Source organism: Mytilus californianus, unplaced genomic scaffold, assembly GCF_021869535.1.
Source record: "Mytilus californianus isolate M0D057914Y unplaced genomic scaffold, xbMytCali1.0.p SCAF_4, whole genome shotgun sequence".
NCBI lineage: Eukaryota > Metazoa > Mollusca > Bivalvia > Mytilida > Mytilidae > Mytilus > Mytilus californianus.
In genome coordinates, this window is record NW_026262690.1 from 74,303,245 (window position 1) to 74,323,980 (window position 20,736).

At 31.5% G+C, this 20,736-nt stretch overlaps 1 protein-coding gene across 1 annotated transcript; it reads left to right on the top strand.

Moving 5' to 3' along the window:
- The first annotated feature begins 574 nt into the window (after positions 1-574).
- Positions 575-20,074, top strand: LOC127738524 (uncharacterized). Its single transcript, XM_052249805.1, has 8 exons — positions 575-725; positions 3,246-3,373; positions 3,946-4,133; positions 7,218-7,314; positions 8,458-8,518; positions 10,653-10,838; positions 17,588-17,703; positions 19,639-20,074. The coding sequence occupies exons 1-8, from the start codon at positions 677-679 to the stop codon at positions 19,849-19,851; spliced, it is 1,038 nt and encodes a 345-aa protein (XP_052105765.1). The 5' UTR covers positions 575-676; the 3' UTR covers positions 19,852-20,074.
- The last annotated feature ends 662 nt before the right edge of the window (positions 20,075-20,736 follow it).

Consider the following 20,736-nt stretch of genomic DNA (forward strand, 5'->3'; position numbering starts at 1 on the left):
AAACCTTACTGACAAGCACCTAAAATCCCTGTCAAAGATATTGTTGATATTTAGAGGTAGGAACTGCAACTATTCTGGAATCTTAGGAGTTATAAATGGTTATATAAATAAATCATGAAGCATTAATATGTAGATTGTCATTTCTATCTTAACTGAACATACTGATGCAAGGTTGTTTGTTACATTTATTTTGATTGGAAACACTTCAAATTTCAGGTTCAGTTATTGAAATTGATCGCGAAAGCAACGACGTTGTGCGACTGATTTTCAAATATATGATAAGCTGTGTTTTCATTCAATTGCATGCCCGTAAATCTGCAAGTATATTATTGTTAGTATTTGACATGATAATTTAAAAAATACAATGGCATATGTTTTGTTACACACCATATTTTGGGAAAACAATTATAAGTGTTTCAAATTTACTATCGACAAGTTCAACAAATTTTTCTATTGTATTGCCTTCACAAATCGCGAGAAAAGTTTCATTCAGCTGCCGGAACAAGTACTCGACGATATTTTCCTTGTGAATAATTCATTTCCTCAATGATCTTTCCTGGTGTTTTCCTTACCATATAAAGGATTGACACTAACCAACTCCATAGCAAAGTTTAATTCAATTTGAAGTAAAGCCGTACTGATTGAAATATAAAGTTGTGCAGAGCAATCGAGAACAATGGAAGAAACAGTTGGAGTAACAAAATGTAGTAAAGAAGAAACAAAAGGTAAAAGCTGATGATTATAATTTTTACAATTGAATTCGTATCATGAAATATTCGAAATTGTAATTATTTAACCTAAAACGGCCAATGTGCACCATTGAGAATATTTTACAAAAAATGTTTTAAGTAACATCTGAAATCCGATTTATTATCAAGATTATTCTGTTTCTATTGTGTTATACGGTTACAACAAAACAATTGCGCCTAAAATATATAACTATAAACAAGCATTGTAAACCCTAATTGTAGAAGAATACTTGACAAAACCTCTGATATTTGGATGATCCCATTTCTCCATATATTAACAACCCTAGTGACCTCACACTGTTGTTTTGTATTTCTGTGATGTATATTTACATTATTTAAGCTGCTTGATCACAATTCTTCTATTGCGTTAACCAATTATGTCTGTTTGGGTTGCTTACACAATATTGTAATAAGAGGGAGGTTTTGCTATCTATAAAAGCTATGTTTAACCCACCATGTACTTATGAAACTGCCTGTACATTGTACCAAGTAAGGAATATGACTGTTGTTTTCCAGTCGTTATGTATAATGTTTGCTTTTTTCATTTGTACTTCTCCCTTTTTTTTAATTTACCTTGGATTGTTGTTAATACATTTTGCAAATACTCTCCAACGAAAGAGCTTATAAACACTTTGTCTGATTACATTATTTCATCATACACATGAATACAAGTGATGACAGAATTTTCAATTAACGAGTAAAAAGAAATTTTTAGGGTTTTGTTTTAAGCAGTTAGATATTTCTACAATCATGGAATGTTCGTTATACATGTAATACAAAATTGCAGCACAACTGCTGCCATCTGCAATAAGTAGAGTTTAGATGTTGTATGATGGGGAAAATGTTCTGCACACATTGAATGGTGTATAACTACCGAATAAATAACGAAACAGTCATAAGAAGGAAATAGTTCATTAAGAAATATCGAGTCACGTATTTGCTTCGAATTACTCTGCGAATCTATAAATTGCATACGATATTCACGCCATCTTGAAATTATTACGTAACAAATATTGGTTCCCATTGGTTGCCTAATGATGTGGAAAAGATTCTATGGGCTAGAATGATATATAGAATTGGGAACATGTCCCGGACAGGAAAAGATATTAAATACGGACAAAATTACAGTATAAGTATTCAAGAACAGATACAATACCCGACCAATGAATAAGGTTTCCTCTCCTGGATTACCTTGCTTCATAATGTCGCTTCAACTTCATGTTAATAAATGAAAGGAGGGACTAACACGAACAAGAGTCTGATTGCTTATATGAATATATATGTATGTACACCAAATGCATATTACTGCCAATGATCTCCCAGAATTGTGATAAAATACACGAGTCCATGTTATAAAACCAAATGATATGCCAAAACCACAGGTACTCAGAATTGTGCATTAGAATTATTTTGATAATGATCTGGAACTTTTAGGAGGCATCTAATAACAAGTTAGTAAACACAATGTTGTTTGTTTTGCGCACACATTGTTGTCAATAAAATTGAATGCTATATGACTGTCATACAAGTGAGAGGTTTAACTAGAATAAAACCTGGTTAAATCCACCATTTTCTACATTAGGAAATGCCTGTACCAAGTCAGGAATATGACAGTTGCTTTCCATTCGCTGATGTATTCGGTATTTTTTTTAGTTTACGTCTTAGTAAAATGACGATGTAAGAAAACATGTATGAGGATATCCATGTGCAAATAATTGCTGTGTAATAAATGACTACAACAGGCATAAAATACCACACTTATGAGTATAAATATGCACAAAGGAGGTAAATAACTCCTTTCCTGTACTTAAACAATCATATCTTACTTAAAAGCATGATATAGCGAAGCACTCCAAAGCTTTTTAGAAAGATAAAACTTTTTTACATTCGTATTTAATAAGTTAACGTCTAATTTACTGTAATTTGCAAGCACGATGGAGGTAGAAGTGCATATCTTACAGTGAATACGTCAAATCAGAAATGTTAAAAAAGCATGATGTATATCTTAATATACCATTTACTTGTGCCGCACACTTTCCTTTCATTTTTAAACTTTTATTAAGTAAAGTTCCCATGACCTAAGCTTTAGTTTAAATATCCGTTGTGAAGAAGTGCTCTTATATTTGTTCATGTGTTTGTCCTTCGACTAAAATAATTGAGATAATTAGTGAAAAATATCCGTTTCATCTCTCGTGTACACCAACAATATGTCCTTCCTTTCACATGACTGAATATGCTTTAAAACTTCTCGTATTCATAAATCCTTTCAGTCAGATTTGAAAAAAAAATATGATGGCTAGTTGTAATTTTGTAGTTTGATTAGATCTACCCAAATATTTTCTTTTTAGCAGAACATAACATTTATTTAGCAAGACAATCAGAAATAAATATTCACAGATCTATATTTATCTATCAATCCTACCAAATATTTATTATCTTCAATTGACAGAGAAATTTTTTTCTGAATTTTTAGAAACAAAATTATATACATTTTAGATTACCAGAATTTAACTGACAACAAAACCAGCAAGTTTCAAAACAGTGCCATGGAAGGTACTAATAAAAAGGCGGTTTTAGATAAAGCTGAAGACATCGAGTTTGAAAATGAAAATCGTCATTGTATTGTAAGTTTTATAATATAAATAGACGAATTTGATTTGATTTTGTTTTGTTATTATTTGTGATTATATTTGACTGATCAATGAACATAGATTTAATTTTATAATTATTATTATTTTGTCATTAATAAACTCGGTTTTTAGAAAATTGTTAAACATTATTTTCCTGTATGTAACTGTATTGAACTAACTCTTCAGACTTGATTTTAAACCTGTTGAACACCCTTTAACTAAAGCATGAAAAAACATGAAACTTATGTGAGTTTAAAAGAGGACACTTACATGACATACAAGACATTTAAAAGAATCAGCTAATGTTCATACAAATAACAGTCCAACATCTATGATCGAACTAAACCGCTTATGAGGTTTAGAAAAGACAACTTGATTCACCACTATTTGATAGAAATTGGAAGAATGGGTATAATTACTAATTAGACATACAGAACTGTTTCAGGTAATTTTAAACATCGTTTACCAGTAGTTAAATTATTATTTCACAAATTACTGTGGATTTGAATTCTTTTTAAAAAAATGAAAAAAATGATACATGACTAGTTATTGTACCTAATTTACAGAATGTAAGTAAAACGGATGTTCAAAGAGCAAAGCTTTGTTTAACAGAAAACGAAACTGGTAGTAACAATATCATAGTAAACATAGAAACTCGTTACATTTCTAAAGAAGGATACTTTCAACATACCGTTGTGTCTGAACACCAAAAGGAACGGATGCTTTCTATATTCAGTGGTAGATTAAAATTTGGGTTAGTATATTAGTAACTTTAGTAATAAAGTTAAGTTTCGAAAATAACCATATAATATCAATGAATTATTGTTCCTTAGTATTTGCTTCGCATCAGGATGCAAAGCTATCAGTTTTAGACGATATACACGCCATCTTGAAATTATTACTTTACAAAAATTATTTATGATTGGTTGACTAATGATCTGGTTAAGTTGAGATATACAATTTGGAACATTGTACGTAGAGGAGAAACAAATATATACTTTTGATCAAAATCCAGGTCAGTATCAGTATTGTAGACCCCATCAATGAATATATTGCAATGGGATCGTGTCAGATACACACTGTTGAAAAATCATTGATATTCAAAATTGAAACTGTATTACGTATTCCAATTGCTTAATCTGCATAATGCAGTATTATTTATTTTTTTCAAATCATTTCCTATTTATGATGTTGATAACGTATCACCAGTCAATAATTTACATTTCTCCAATGTTCATGCTTTTTTTTTTACATTTCTCGAACGGTGTGAGAAAAATATTTCTCATCTCTAGAGAAAACTTTGTTCTCGGCAAATGACTAGTCGAAATTTAATCATGACGTCAAATTCTGTTAGTTTCTACTGAATTTCCTATTGTGACGTCATGAAAAAAGGCGACCATGCATGATGACGTCACATATAAAGAACACAACTTTAAGGGTAAACTTTGTTTATATGTCGTCTAAAAATCATTAGAGAAACAGATTACACCACTGTAACTCGTGTATTACGGTATTTCTCCACTTTTAACAGTTAAAGTTTGATTATTTAAAAAGCTCGGCCAGCCTCGCGCTTTTAATACTAAAATTTAACTGTGTCGAGTGGAAAAATATCGTAACACACTTGATGCAGTGGTGGAATCTATATATCATACCCAATCAATGAATATATTGCAATGGGATCGTGTCAGATACACACTGTTAAATAATCACTGATATTCAAAAAATGATACTTTATTACGTATTCCAATTGCTTAATTTGCATAATGCAGTATTGGTTTTTCAAATCATTTCCTACTTATGATGTTGATAACGTGTCACCAGTCATTAATTTACATATTATACGAAATGATATATTTAACTATTTAGAATAGTCATATTATACAATTAGAGCGCATAAAGGTACAATAAAACAACAAGAAAGTCTATAACGTCAACATTGTACTTATAACCCTCGGTATATGGCAAATTCAAATTTAAAGTATCAATGTATGTGTATCTCTCGTTATGTACAGTAACTGTTTATGTGACAATCAAATGGTGGGTATCAATGGATTTCTATATGAAACAATGTAATTCATACGAGAGAGTTAAAATATGTAAGAATTATCATTATCGTTTCAGTCAAATCATGAAGATCCTAAAAGAACCGTTTTGGTCGACAACAAAAAATTTCTCAAAGAGAGGCGAAAGATACCAAAGGGATATTCAAACTCATAAGTCGAAAACAAACTGACAATGTCATGGTAAAAATCGAAAAGACAAACAACTGTACACAAATCACAACATAGAAAACTAAAGATTGAGCAACACGAACACCACCAAAACAGTGGGTGATCTCAACTATCTATTTTTTTCCTTTCACAGCCCTTCCTCGTGACCATCGAGACGGATTGCGTTCATGGTTTAATTCACGAGCATGTTCCCTGTTAGGACGCACTTTGTGTCATTTTACTAAGAAAATAAAGTTATCCGAAAATGAAAAAAAAACAAAGACAACTAATAAATAATAATTGATAAAAAACAACCGTTTACCGGAAACATATGGAAATTGATAATAGGTTATAAACCATCCCAATCTTGAATGAACTATAAAATTCGGTTAATCTAGTGCTTTTTAACGCCAGATGAAAAAACGGCTCCAGATGATATAAGATACATCAAAATAATCGGATTATTTATTTATTGATGTTATACTAATATTTTGTACACGACGAACAATAGGCAATTTATCTACCTGAAGATTACCTGAACTTCTGGTACTTATGAAACTGAGATAGCTATGTCAGTGGAGTAATTTTTAAGATCGAGGGCAATATAGTTGTTGAATAAACACAAAATGAATTAGAAAAAAAAACTAAAAGTCGCGGTTACACAAAAAACAAAAGCTGTCATAAACTGATAATACTTCGAAGCACTAATACCTTTTAGATACGTTTAACTTGGACATTTGTATGACATATTAAAACGCAATAAAAAAATGTGGAAGATACCATTTGGACACTCGAACTTATTAGTTACAGAGAAACAGACAATGTCATAGCAAAAACAAACAAAAATGATCAAACGAAAAACAAGAGTATTCAAAACACAACTTAGAAAATCAAAGACTGACGATCTCCAGTAAAAAACTAGGGGGTGATCTAAAGTGTTCCGGAAGGGTAAGCAGTTACTTCTCCACATGTGGCACCCGTCGTATTGCTGGTGTAAGTTCAAACCCGGTGATAAGTATAATTCGGTAGGTCATATTCGTGGAAAAGAGGACGTGATTGTGGGAAAAAGTTCGAACGGATGTTTCCAATTTACCCTCATTGGAACTTTTGGTTTATTAGCTTCCTTGTAAGCAACGACCTTCTGTAAAGGAAATCATGATAGGAAACGCAAGCTCTTGAATATTGTTGAAAGTTCACAATTGGGAAGATGAAATCATATCTTTTGTCGTAAACTTTTGTTCTCAACCGACCCCCATTGTCAATTTCTAAATGTATTCCAAGATATGGGACGGAATCAACTATATCTGTTATAGCCTTATTTTCCGGTTCGATGGAATAAAAAAAGGTGAACAAAAGGAAACAATAGACGTGATGGACACACCCAACACCCAAAGCCAAAAAAAACGGAAAATGTACTTTATCCTTAATTATGTTGAGTTCATTTCGATAGTATTTACTACAGCCTATTTCATTCAAGAAGTGAAGATATTAAAAGTAAAGTTTATAATTACCTTCATTGTGCTACATGATATGATAGTATTCCTTACATATGAAAAAATTCACTGGAAATGTTTACCAAGGTTTTCCCTTTTCGAAGTTGAATTGATGACTTGTATGATTTCATTTAGAAATAAAAATCAGCTTCTAACCCTCTTTGACGAGGATGTCACATTGATGACTCATGAAGACGTGTTAGCCCGTTTAAGGAACAATATGGATGAAAAGGTAACAATATGCAAATTACTGAACGTTTGTTAACTGAAGTTATTGATAACGTCATGATGCAGGAATGGACGATATCGGATTTTTTTTATAAAAAGATTAATGTATACATTTTTGTTGCACATGGACATGTGTACTTGTTTTTGTTAATATGTCCTTTGATTGAGTTAAGCCATTTCAATTGATATTTTGAGTGCGTCTTTCTATGTTGTGATGTTACACTATTGTTTCAGATAGGGTGAAGGTTGGCGCCTATTAAAACGTTTAAAACCGCTGCATTTGTTTGCACCTGTCCTAAGTCATGAGCCTGTTGTTTAGTGGTTGTCGTTTGTTGATGTGGTTCATAAGTGTTTCTCGTTTTTATATAGATTAGACCGTTAGTTTTCCTGTTTGAATGTTTTTACACTAGTAATTTTTAGGGCCCTTTATAGCTTGCTGTTCGGTGTGAGCCAAGGCTCCGTGTTGAAGGCCGTACTTTGACCTATAATGGTTTACCTTTACAACTTGTGACTTGGATGGAGAGTTGTCTCATTGGCACTCATACCACATCTTCTTATATCTATGTACTGTTATCATGTAGAAGCTTGAGAGTCTGATCCTTCGCTTCAATGAAATTGCTTGCCTTTTTGTATAAGTTCTTGAACAATTATAATGTTTTTGCACATTTTAAACCTATTTGCTGCCATGAATATATTAGACTTTACTTTTGTAATTTTAAATGTTTGCTCTATTTTATTCCGAATATGTCATTTAAATAGGGGATACATTTTCTGTTAAATTCTACAAGTATCTTTAACATAAATAAGAATATGATCTAATTTGTGTATTTTATAAACCTTATTCACTAATAAGAAGAACGTTGACAAAAGGTAGTCTATTAATGAATGACAATAGCATGCTCTATTTTATTTATTCCCATAACAGAGTTTATTCTAAATAATTAAAGGAGATGTGTTTATTTCTTAACATTTGTGTTACTTTTAATTCAACATCAAAAGAGGCACTGTAAGTACACTAGTATTTCTTTAAAAACAAGAGCAAAGGAAAAAATCTTATGACATTGATTGAAATTTAGTTTTTTTTTTATCATATCTATCGTTTTCGTTAATTTCTTTGTCTTGTCAGTGAGGTTTATATTTCTTGCAGAATCATTGCAATACAGGAACAGTCAAGGAAGAAATATGTGAAACTGACGGTTATACTCTAGGTAAGCGCTTATTGTTTAAAATAGTTACTATATAATAACTAATACTAAGAAAGAAAAACACAATCGACCGTACATTTTAATGTTTTACCTTTGCCTGTCTGTTATGGTAATAGTCTTAGACAGAAGATGTTTTATTAGTTATCATTTGCTTTGAAATAGCTTTCGGTGTTCTCAGATCCGTATTTATGTATTTGTTAGATCTGTTTTGTGCTTGTATCGATCTTGTAAGTAAAGCTCCTTTCAACTGATTTTTATAGTTTATTTTGTACTGTTAGACCACTGTTCTAGGCAAAGGGAGGGGATGGTTTGGCGCCAGCAAACATGTTTAACCCCGCCATATTTTGTATGTGCCTGCTTTTCGTTTGAATTATTTCACGTCGAGACCTTGAATAGCTTACCATGCGGTACGGGCTTTGTTCATTGTTGAAAGCTGCACAGTGACATGTAGTTGTTAACTTCTACGTCAGTTGGTCTCTGGTGGAGAGTTGTCTCATTGGAAATCATGCAACATCTTCTTAATTCTATAAAATGTATGAAATGCGTTATCACACAACGTTCCGGATTCGAAATTGGTCGTGTCAAATTAATTTTCGGGACTGATATAGATGAATTAAGATAACAATAAATCATTGAACCGGACTGATATCTACAGGAGCCACATGTGGAGCAGGATCTGCTTATCTTTCCGGAGCACCTGAGATAACCCCCAGTTTTTGGTTGGGTTCGTGTTGCTAAGTCTTTAGTTTTCTATGTTGTGTTTTGTGTACTGTTGTGTGTCTGTTGTTTTTCTTTTTCTTTTTTTGTTCGACTTATGAGGTTGAATGTCCCTTTGGTATTTTTCGCCTATCTTCTATCAGACTCTGCTATTGACATCACCATATGTACATGAACCTACCAATGTTGTCTCCGTACTTTTAGTTTCCAATTATCACTTTCAGCGTATGTAAGTTAAATGGTAATTCAATGATAGTGAATTTAAGTTTTACGGTAGTAAAATCACAGTATCTGCATCTATACGTATGAAACTTCTATGGGACTACTAGTTCGATGTTAAAGACATTGTTTCAAAAACGGGGACACTCGTGAGAAAACTAATATCATCGTCACACACGCTGATCAATAAGTAGTTATTATCATATAAATTCATAGTATTAAGGTAATTACCAGCCCACATCGTTATCAAAGTGAGGTTGCCACACTCGATTTTAGATGCATTGTCCAAAGTGATTCTCGTTTTATACCCGATTTAACCATTCTTCGATTTGATTTATTACCGGATAAGACTACTGTTAAATAAGGGGAGTTTGGCATACGCAGCTGCAAATGCAACTTATCTTCCCGGGGTACGTAAGGTAACCATCATAATGTGTTCTTGTTCAAAAGAGTTGGTTTCACTTGACTACAGATGTATTTTCTCAATTTCCTTATTGTCTTTCACGTTTTGACCATACTGTCATAAACTTAAGGGAGGTAGAATTCTTGTTTAATCTGTTATTTTATGAGATTTATATCTTTGTGTTATAACATTTTTCGTTTCGTTGTCGGAACCGTGATTTATAATTGCTGTGGTTTTTTTTCGTTGTTCTTTCATCAGATACCGTATGTAAAATGTGTACTATCTGCATTTCATTATTCATTTATCATATAAAATCCTCTCGTACACCCCTCAGAAATTACATGTGTACATCTTTCAATTGCATCATTTTAGTCATGGACCACTGGGCAATACGTGATGTATTACATATAGCAGTTAATGCTATAACTTTTCCGATCGGATGTATTTGGTAATACTCCAGGTTTTGGTAAAATTACTACTGCTTAAATTTTCATTAATTCAGAACTATTTTGTTGGCAGTTAAAAAGCGTAGCTCTGTCTTGCCTATTTTAAGAGGCCGCGAGACGACCTTTGGGTATATATATAATTATATTTTTACTTTTACTTTATCTACTTTCTGTGTTTGTATCTGTAATATATATCTTACTTCTATAATCAATCTTATGGAATAAGCACAAAGGAGTAATTGGTAGACATAATCTGTTAATGGATATTGCGACCTTAGTTTTAGACAAGAAAGTAATGAATGTAAACGGTTTTAACGAGTTTGAATTCTGTTACATTTATTGATTCCCATAGGTTCAGCTATTAGTGGAGAAGTTCATTATGAGACTTCAGGATCAGCAAACAAATGTGAAAGACAACGTATGATTACCCTGGAAGACAGACAAACATCCAAGTTTATGCAAATACAAAACGGACAAATTGCTTTTACAGAACTTATTTCGTCACGATTGTGTATGAAAGTTGGAGATTTCCACAAAAGTAAGTTATTCTTATCTGATTTTGCTGTTCTAAAAAATAAAAAAAAGGAAAACGTAACAGAAAAATGCCCTTTTCTAAAGTCACTGTTAAGGTTATCAATAACGATGTTTTCTGTTTGTTAAACTGATTAATTGGTGGTTTTGAGGAAGTAATCATTGTTTATAGTTTAAACATTATTTTTACTGGCACTGTAAGTTATCAATACAATATATCGACCTTAAACATTTGAAGTCATATGTATGATATTATCATGTCTTTTTTTATTTATATTGCATGTAATTATGCCAATTTCAATTATGAACAATATAGAAATAAGAATATGTGGTAAGATTGCCAATGAAACAACTGTCCTTTATAGACCAAAACCAGATGTAAGCAATTATATGTCACCGCACGGTAATGAGCAAAACTCATTCTATACAGTAAGTTATAGAAGACCAAGACATGAAAAGATGTAAATCAATTGAGAAAAACCTACGACCGTCTTAAGCTTTAATTACAAAACAATAGATGAAAATCAAATATGATAGACAGAGACAAAGACCAATCACTACATGACAGGATCCTATTATATTATTCAAGAAATACTTGGCCTTCTTTACCTCGAAGTATCTTTTTTTTTACCTACAGTTCTTACTTCACTTTTTTTAATATATGAGGGTATGGATGTGGTTTTTATTTCTGTATCCTTTCATTTGTTAGGCAATTTTTCTCTATTTTTTAAACTTTTGCACTCCATTATTCTCTATTCTTTATTTTTTTGGTCCAATTTTCGTGATATTTTGTCCAGTGTTTCTATTCTGTAAAGCATATCCAGACTTCGTGTGTACCCTAATTTCATTTCACAGATCTAGTGTTTTAAAACACAGCTTTACCTGTGTTTTAGTACATGAACGTTAAAACTCGAAAATAATTCAAAATAAAGTAAAGATTTGTACACGCTGTAAAAGACTTAAGCCAGTAGCAGTCGAAAAAAAATATTAATGACAATGTATATGTTAGATAACCGAGTTTATATAGTATTGCCCAATACGTAGTTCTTATAAAGATCTCATCCAATTTATTGACATTTCGCATATATAACAAAATGTATTGTTGAACGTTATAGAAAAAAAAAAAAAGGGAAAATATACTTAATAAATGACTGTTTCCCTTTGGGAAAGTCTCTATAAGTAATTTTGTTTACTATAAGGTGTATGGTCAGTTGTCTTGATGTATAGATTCTAGGTACTAACGTTGTTTATCATCTTAATTACGTGTTATAGTGTTCTTTAATTTGTCTTTGTAAATTATTAACGTTTACTGTTTGATCTATTTTTGGTAATGTCATTTAGACGTGGCTAGGTACTTGTACATCCCGCCATTGTGTTGTTGTGCTGTTGTCATTTTTTTTATTCTTGTGTTTCAATGTTGCGTATGTGCTTTGGGTGTCTTCCCGATTGTCCCACTTTTTGAAATTACAAGTAAAAAAGTAATGGAATTATTTTGGACAATCGGGAAGATGTGTGTGGGACAATTTAATTGGGAAGTTTAAATGTGGGACAATTGGGAATTGTTTTGACAGTGATTAATTTGTTTTTAAAGTGTGAAGCAGGTAACCGTAATTACAGATAATTAATTAATGTAACCCATAAAATTTGAAATAAACATGGAGAAAAGATGGTATTTACATATTTAATTTTTTTGTGATATATTGTTAAACTACTGTTTAAATAAAGCCAATTAAAGAACAATTATATAAAGAAAATATAGATATATTTTAACTTCATAAATCTTTAAATAGACTCTTATATTGTAGATTTAACATATAGTACATATTAAATTGAAAATTTTAGAAGTATCAAGAATTAAATAAAATTGAATTAAAAGATGTGCTTAAAAGAAATACAAAGAGATAAGAATATTTTTACATGGTTCAAAAATGCAGGGATTTGTTCTAAAATTGACAGGTTTTAGGCTGATAATAAATATATTCATAAAACAAAGAAATAAAACATATTCCATATAATAAGTCTGATCATAAAATTGTTCAAGTAAGCATTAAATTCAAGCGAACAAAAATGGGGAAAGTTTTTTTTTAAATATTCATAAGATTTAAAAATATTCATAAGAAAGTCCTTGAATTAGAAAAAAATAAACATAAAACTAAATAATGTGCAAATATGTTGATTGTATAGGTATCTGGTCTAACTTTACACAATAAAAAGAAATTTACCCCAGCCGGGTCAAACAAAAGAAAGGAAAGTTGGAATTTGCTGCTTCTTGTTGCATTTCTAAGAGCAAAGACTTATTATGAGTATTATGACTTACTCAGAATAATATGTCTGTGTAGGGTGACATGTCTTCCTGTAGACTGTTATCTTGTGAACTAGCATGTTAAAAATCGGGCTTGATGACTGTGTCGGTCTAGTTCTTTTCAAAGAAGGTTTCACATTCATCTGACACCAACATTGTCTCGTCCTGCTTATGTTTTCAACTTGCACTTGAACGTTCAACAGCAATTAGTTCATCTTTTTTAATAAAATTGTATATTTTCAGAGGACACTGATGACATTACTGGGCCACATTTTTCTCTTTTCCCTAAATGAAAGTATATGTTGGGACCTTGCAATCTATTTTTATCAAATTGAAGATGTCAATTATAATCATTAAGTAACAAAATAGCTATGCTTAAGATTGTCATTGTAATGTTTGTTTTTTTTTTTAAATCAGTCTCTAGACCTTTCAGTCTGAGCGCTCATAAAAATGAAAAGAAGACAAAATTGATTTATTCAACAATTCTTATTTATATTTATAAAATTGATATCAACTACTAGCATATGCATATAATTTATTTTAATTTGATATTGCAAAACAAACAACAATTACATTGTTTATTTAAGAAGATTTAAAATATAAAAATAATGTGGGACAATCAGAACTTTTCATGTGGGACAATCGGGAATAAACCGTGCTTTGTTTATATGCCATTTGTTTTTCTATGTTAACATATTTGTTTGTTTTTATAGTGATTGAGATTATAACACAATGTTGACTGCTGTACTCCTATTTTTGACATTTTTACCTATTATGTATGTTTGTTTTGTTTACACACTGTTGTCAATATAATGGAATTTTATGCGACTGTCATACAAGTGAGAGGTTTAGCTAGCTTTAAAACCAGGTTTAATCATGGTAATCCACCATTTTCTACATAAGAAAATGCCTGTACCAAGTCAGGAATATGACAGTTGTTTTCCATTCGTTTGATGTGTTTGAGCTTTTAATTTTGACAATTGTTAAGGGACTCCGTTTTGAATTTTCCTTGGAGTTCGGTATTTTTGTTGTTTTACTTTTTGTTACCTAATCAGAATTTCAGAATAAGCGGAAAGTCAAGTTTAAGTACAATAATAACAAAAAAGCATGCAGATAACGTTTTACTCATAATTATTATTATCATAACGATTAAATCGAATGATTGAGTACCAAAAAAACAGAAGCCGGAGGTACTCAAAAAGCGTATGTGCTTATTCATTATAACCTGTGGTTACAAATCAAGTTAATTGTCCTCCACAAGGACGGATGAAAGATGAATGATAACATTTATAATGTAGAAAAAAAATAACGGACAACCAAGTCATTCCAAAGTAATGTTATTAACCTAACTGTAAGAATTCTTTGTTCAATTGTTGTTTTTTAAAGCGGATCATATGTCAATGCGATCTTAAATAAAATATAAACTTATTAAGTTTGTATAAAACAAGAGATGTGGATACATAAAAAAAATACGATAAAGAAACTTTAAGTTATTTAGGGGAAAAATTGACATTTTTTAATATAACGGCGTTGTACAATGAAAGAAATTTACTTTTTACCAAATAATGAAACATTAGTCAGAAAATAGAAACTAGTTGTGAAAACATCTGTGAAACACAAAAATGTATTGTAAAGAAACGAGAAAAGTGTGTTGACGATGTAACTTCAACACCATTAAACGATTCTATATAGCATTATAATGTACACATGAATAAAAGGACATATATTGTTTTATTGAAATTTGATGTAATAAAATTTTGAAATTGATTTGAAATTAAGGAACTATCTATATCATACATGTACATATCTCTGACTTCTTGTCCGTGTTCGGCTTTACTTTCGGTTCTATTTAGTTTTATAAGCCTTTCAACGTTTGAGATATGTTTTGGAGTTTTCAATATTTTGGCCTCGATCATCAGTGAATCACTGAAGATTAATTGTCGAGATGTGTGTCTATGTTTCAATGAGAATACACCTTACAACATTGAGATCAACACCTCCGTAGTTGATGTGTATTGTTGGGTATTATGACATATTGAAATGTTACGGTTTGCATTTTACATTTTATATAAAGTAATTGCTGTTCTTACACATTGTCTTTTTCGATGTAATTTGAAGTTGAATAAAGGTCATTTACCGACCTCTTTGTGTGTAAAAAGGTCCTTCTTTTTTCCCCTTATATCAAGGCAGAGGGGCTAGGAAGGCCTTTTGGTCCTTAAAATTAGACTTTCTACTACCAATATTTACGATCCGGATAAACTTTCAAAAGTAAGATCTATTGGAAATTTGCCTGTCTTAACTTTAAGACTGTGTAGACAGATTCAAAAGTATGATATTTTTCGAGTTATAATGTTACCGGTAAAACAACACCGACATTAGTAAATTGAAAAAGCACAAAGAACAACACTAAAGCTTACCAACACGAACCTCTTTAATACAAAACTATGGATAGTCTAAAATCAAAATTGTAACACTTGGACCAAAATAAATTCATTATAAAAAGATGCATATGAGTGAGCTACACATCGTAGCAAAAACGTTATGTAGCTCCGTGCATGTAGTCAATATCTTCTGATGCAAACCTATCCAATGTTATCCAAATAAATGACATAGTTATTCTTTTAATGTTTCAAAACATACGGATCGTGTATTGGTTAGGCGTATTTGCTATTCTCTTCATTAAATGTTTACTTTTATTACTGAAGTCAAAATTCATTTAATTTTATGGCCAATATTTATAAAAATACAAGTTAAAGCCACAACATAATGATTTAAGGGCATACGATACAGTTTTGATCCCATAATGAAATTTTGATGAAAATTTGCATATAGGCTATTTTTTACCTGATTAAATCAAATATGTAATGAAAAATATACCATCATGTGCTACTTTTTGAGTAAATTGAGGTTGAAATTTCAGATATTTCCTCAAAATTCGGATTTGTGGACTTTTTTTTCTTTTCGATAGAAATGCATAACTTTTTTGTTTTAAAAGATAAACACAAGCTGTTTTTTGTTAAATTATTTGTAATTTCTGTTTTATATAAATGTTCTATAAATTTGTATATTCAATTTTTACAAATAACTCAGATTAATCAAATGATCATGATTGTAGAAAAAAAACGTCATTTTTTGCTGTATATTTATCAAATTTAAAAAAATTGCACTATTGACTTTTTCATAAAAATTGGTAAACATAATCTTCATACGTAATCAAACCAAATGTCATTTTAAAAAAGAGGGGTCCATGAACTCGTTTTCAAGTTAAATCAGTTTGAATGACAAAAATCAGTCGAAAACTGCATCTTTTCCCGACAAGTCACAGTTTGACGTCGCGAAACTAACAATTTACGTTAGCAACGTCATTACCTCCCCTGTAACTGTATCGTATGCCCTTAACTCTGTCGTGAATCACGTTCAAACTTACTGAATGTTTTTTGTGTTATATTATTGGCCTACACACAATTAATTAATGATTAATTGATGACGAATGACGTACAAGAGATTGGCTCTCTGTTAAAGAACCTGATGTCACTGAATCCAGTGCTCATGAGATTCAGAATGTGTTCCTTCACACTTTTGTCTGTTAATACTAGTTCGTGGATTATGCTTCTTCAACTAACGTTAGAATACGGTATTAATTTTGAAAAATATCACCAAATTTGGCCAGTATTTAAGGACATTGATCATGATTTATTTTATATATTTATGAATAGATATTTAGCAAATAAGATATTCCATATTGATGATAGAACGTATCAAATAAAAACCATTGAAATGGATAAATATCCATTTTATATTATTGATTGATTTGTATTGCTTGCTATGTTAGGGATGAGCCGCTGGAATTAGTCATTTTTCGAGCTTCAATGTATATGATAAGGTCGAGAAATTAAGATGAAATATATGACAAGGTTGCCGATTGAGTTAAGTATCTGAAGCTAATCAGATGTCGTTTTTTCACCGATTTCATTAAAACTACAGTCGTAAATTCATCAGATAAAATATATTTGCATATCCATGAAATAGCGTACGCATGATAGTTATAGGTAATAAAAAATATATGAAAGCGTATACATTTCTGTTATTCAAAATATATGAAAAGGGTGGTGTCTCAGATGTTCGCCCCTACCACAAAAATCGAAATCCGCCCCCCCCCCCCCCCTCCCCCATCACGAGTATCAAGACTTCGTATCACAAACTTTCTAGACCTATCTTCACTTATTAAATAGATCATAACAGTTATGTGATACCTTTCATATTGAATTGGGCATTTAACTGATATGCAACCTTTTCATTCTCAAAGCTAAATATAAAAATAAGAAGATGTGTTATAATTGCCGATGAGACAACTCTCCACCAAGACCAAATGACATAGAAGTTAACAACTGTAGGTCACCGCTAACAACAACTATGGGTTCCCTTTGAAACTTTTCTTCGGTTTTTTTTTGCAGGCCATTTTAAAGAAGAAAGTCACCTGAATCAAGATGGAACTTACTGGTTAAAGCGTTATATTGGTGAAGAACATAAGCAATATCTTAACATTACACAGGATGGATACATTACATTGGTAAGCTTTATAGAGATAGTATTAAACAGATATTTTCACATTAACTTACATTGGAAAATAATAAACTTAACTCACTAGTCTCTACGGGGTATTAGCTGTCAAATTCATGTTCACCAACTCAAAATCTCATATTTTATTTATAAAAGAGAGGCGAAAGATATCAAAAAGACATTCACTCATAAGTCGAACAAAACTGACATCGTTTTTGCAAAAAAAGAAAAAGACCAAAAGGTAAACAACAGTATACAAAATATAGAAAAATAAAAACTTAGCAACACAAACGCCATCAAACACCGGGGGTAGTCTCAGGTGCTCCGGAGGGGTAAGCAGATCCTGCTCAACATGTGGCCACCGTCGTGAATAACATACTAAAATAAGTCCTTAAGAAACAATTACAATGCACAGGCTTGTTATAATATATCAACTTCGTGTGTGTCTTATAATAGACGTCATCTAATTAACCATCTAGATTATCTCCGAAGAATTCCGTATGCCATATGACCTGATGTAAATATAAATATAAATATAAATACACAAGCAAGCACGTAAATCGTATAATGACGATTTTTCATTTTTTTTCATGTTAAAATGTAAATCATCGTTTTACCTGTATGAGTATGATTTTTTGTGGGCAAAATCAGTCAGCGAAAGGGTTCATCAAGATGGCTGCCTTGTTTCGCTTTTCAATGATAATATTCTTTTCTTTTTAATATCTAAACATGATTAGCCCATGCGTAGCTCATCGAAGTTAAGGTTTCAATTGAAGTTCGCATGAATACAGATTCAATTTACCATCGAGGTGATTTCCAAAGAATATGACCTGATGTAAACAATATTCATATAAATACAAAGATACAAAGGCAAGCACGTATAATGACGATTTTTGTGGTCGGTTTGATTTTATGTCACAGATTAAAAAATATATAAATCATCGTTTTACCTGTATTTGATTGGTTTTTCGTGGGCAGAATCAGTCAATGAGACGGTGGCTGCCTTGTTTCAATGTTCAATGTTGACATTCTTTTCTTTTTGATAACTTAACATGATTAGCCCATGCGTAGCTCATTCCAGTTATGAATTTAATTGAACTTCGTGAATACGGAATCAAATGAGCTGAATTACTAATTTGCAAGCCAATAATATCTCATCGATGTTTTTTAGCTTTTTTAGACAAAATTGAACCAAAACTGACTGCTAATAGCGAAATATCATTTCATAATTCTACTTTCATAAATGTTTGAAAGAAAAAAAATTATATTTATATTTTTGTCAACTGCGCAGCTAATGTCCCTTTAACAAAAATCCGGTCAATTATACTTATTCTCATGATGATGACAACAAATGCCGATTGCAGTCAAAAGATGGTTTGCTAGAACATGTATTATACTTCACCACGTTCTTCTAGCTCTGTTCGGCGTTTTTGTGTAGTCACTTGAAGATAAACAATAAAAGAGAGGCGAAAGATACCAGAGGGACATTCAAACTCATAAGTCGAAAACAAAGTGACAACGCCATGGCTGAAAAAAGGAAAAGACAAGCAGACAAACAATTATTATAGTACACAAAACACAACATAGAAAACAAAAGACTGAGCAACACGAACCCCACCAAAAACAAGGGTAAGCAGATCCTTATCCACATGTGGCACTCGTTGTGTTTCTCATGTTAGTACAAACCCGGTAATAAGTCTAATTCGGTAGGTCACATTCGTGAAAAGGGGACGGGATTGTAGTTACGACATTAGGAACATATCCGCTATCATCTGTTCACATCTAAATCGCATGGGCTAATCGATTTCTTCTTTTGTTCAATATGTTAAAGGTCCATTACTTATTTGAATTTCAAACCTTTTACACCATCACAGCTACAATATGGTTTACATGTATTTATAAACAAATCTTATTTTCACCTTTTTCTCCTTTTTTTATTTTACAGCGAAAGGATAGAGGTACTTTCTTTCAAATAAAGAGTTCCAGTAAAGGAGCGTTTTTCATAGTTGAGGAAATGGCTGAAAAGAAATTGCTTTGTTTCAATGGGCATAGCATTCGATTTGTAGAATATCCAAATAGCCAAAATAACATGAATTATATTGATTATATTCCAGAGAAATTTAGATTCCAAGTGAAAAAAGTACTTTGTAATAGATAATGAAATAATTATTTGTCAATGAATCGCAACTACCTTTACTCTACTATGAGCTGCTAACAGTGGCAAAACAAAGTAGTATACTTGCAATTCAGCATTTTGAGAGATTGTCAATGCCTATAATTTGTGACATTGTCAGTGTCTACATGTGGAATTATACACACTTTACTGATGTAAACTAAAGGACACCGAATGTATTACGAATAAAGAAACAAAAACATAATAATATGTGTAATATAACTATAAAAATTGATAACTTAAGTTATGATTAAATATTAAAATTGTCATTTTCTTTGAAAATCCCTCTGGTCAAGAAAAAAACAACATAAGCGAGATAAATTCTATTCAAAATTCATTCAAAATACAGTAACATCAACTATATGTATTAAACGTGTAATACAAAATGTCGGAAACCTGTGTTCAATACCCAGTGCTCGAAAAACAGTCTCTGGAGTCACACTTTGGACAATTTACTTTTGAGATATAAATACACCTGGAAAAGAGTATTACAACACCAAATATAAAATGAAATAAAAAACTGAAATTTCATTTTTTTTATTTTCATTTTTATTTATCTGATAGAGTACACCTTTCCTACTTATTGACCTTAAATTAATTGTTTTTCGCCCATGCATTTCCCCATGAGCTGTCCGTGCGTGGCCGTCACTTAAAACTTTCAAAAGTCAAGTTTAAGGTACGGGTCAAAATGTATGCTGTATGTTAGCTTGTTTGTGAAAACTTATCAACAGTTGATGAAATGGGTCCTCGTCAACTTTCTACTGATGTTAGATGGCAAATTATTGGCATGCGAGAAGCTGGAATGTCGTTAAGGCAGATTGCCCGACGTGTGGGCCACCACCATTCAACCATCAGCAGAATTGTAAGTAA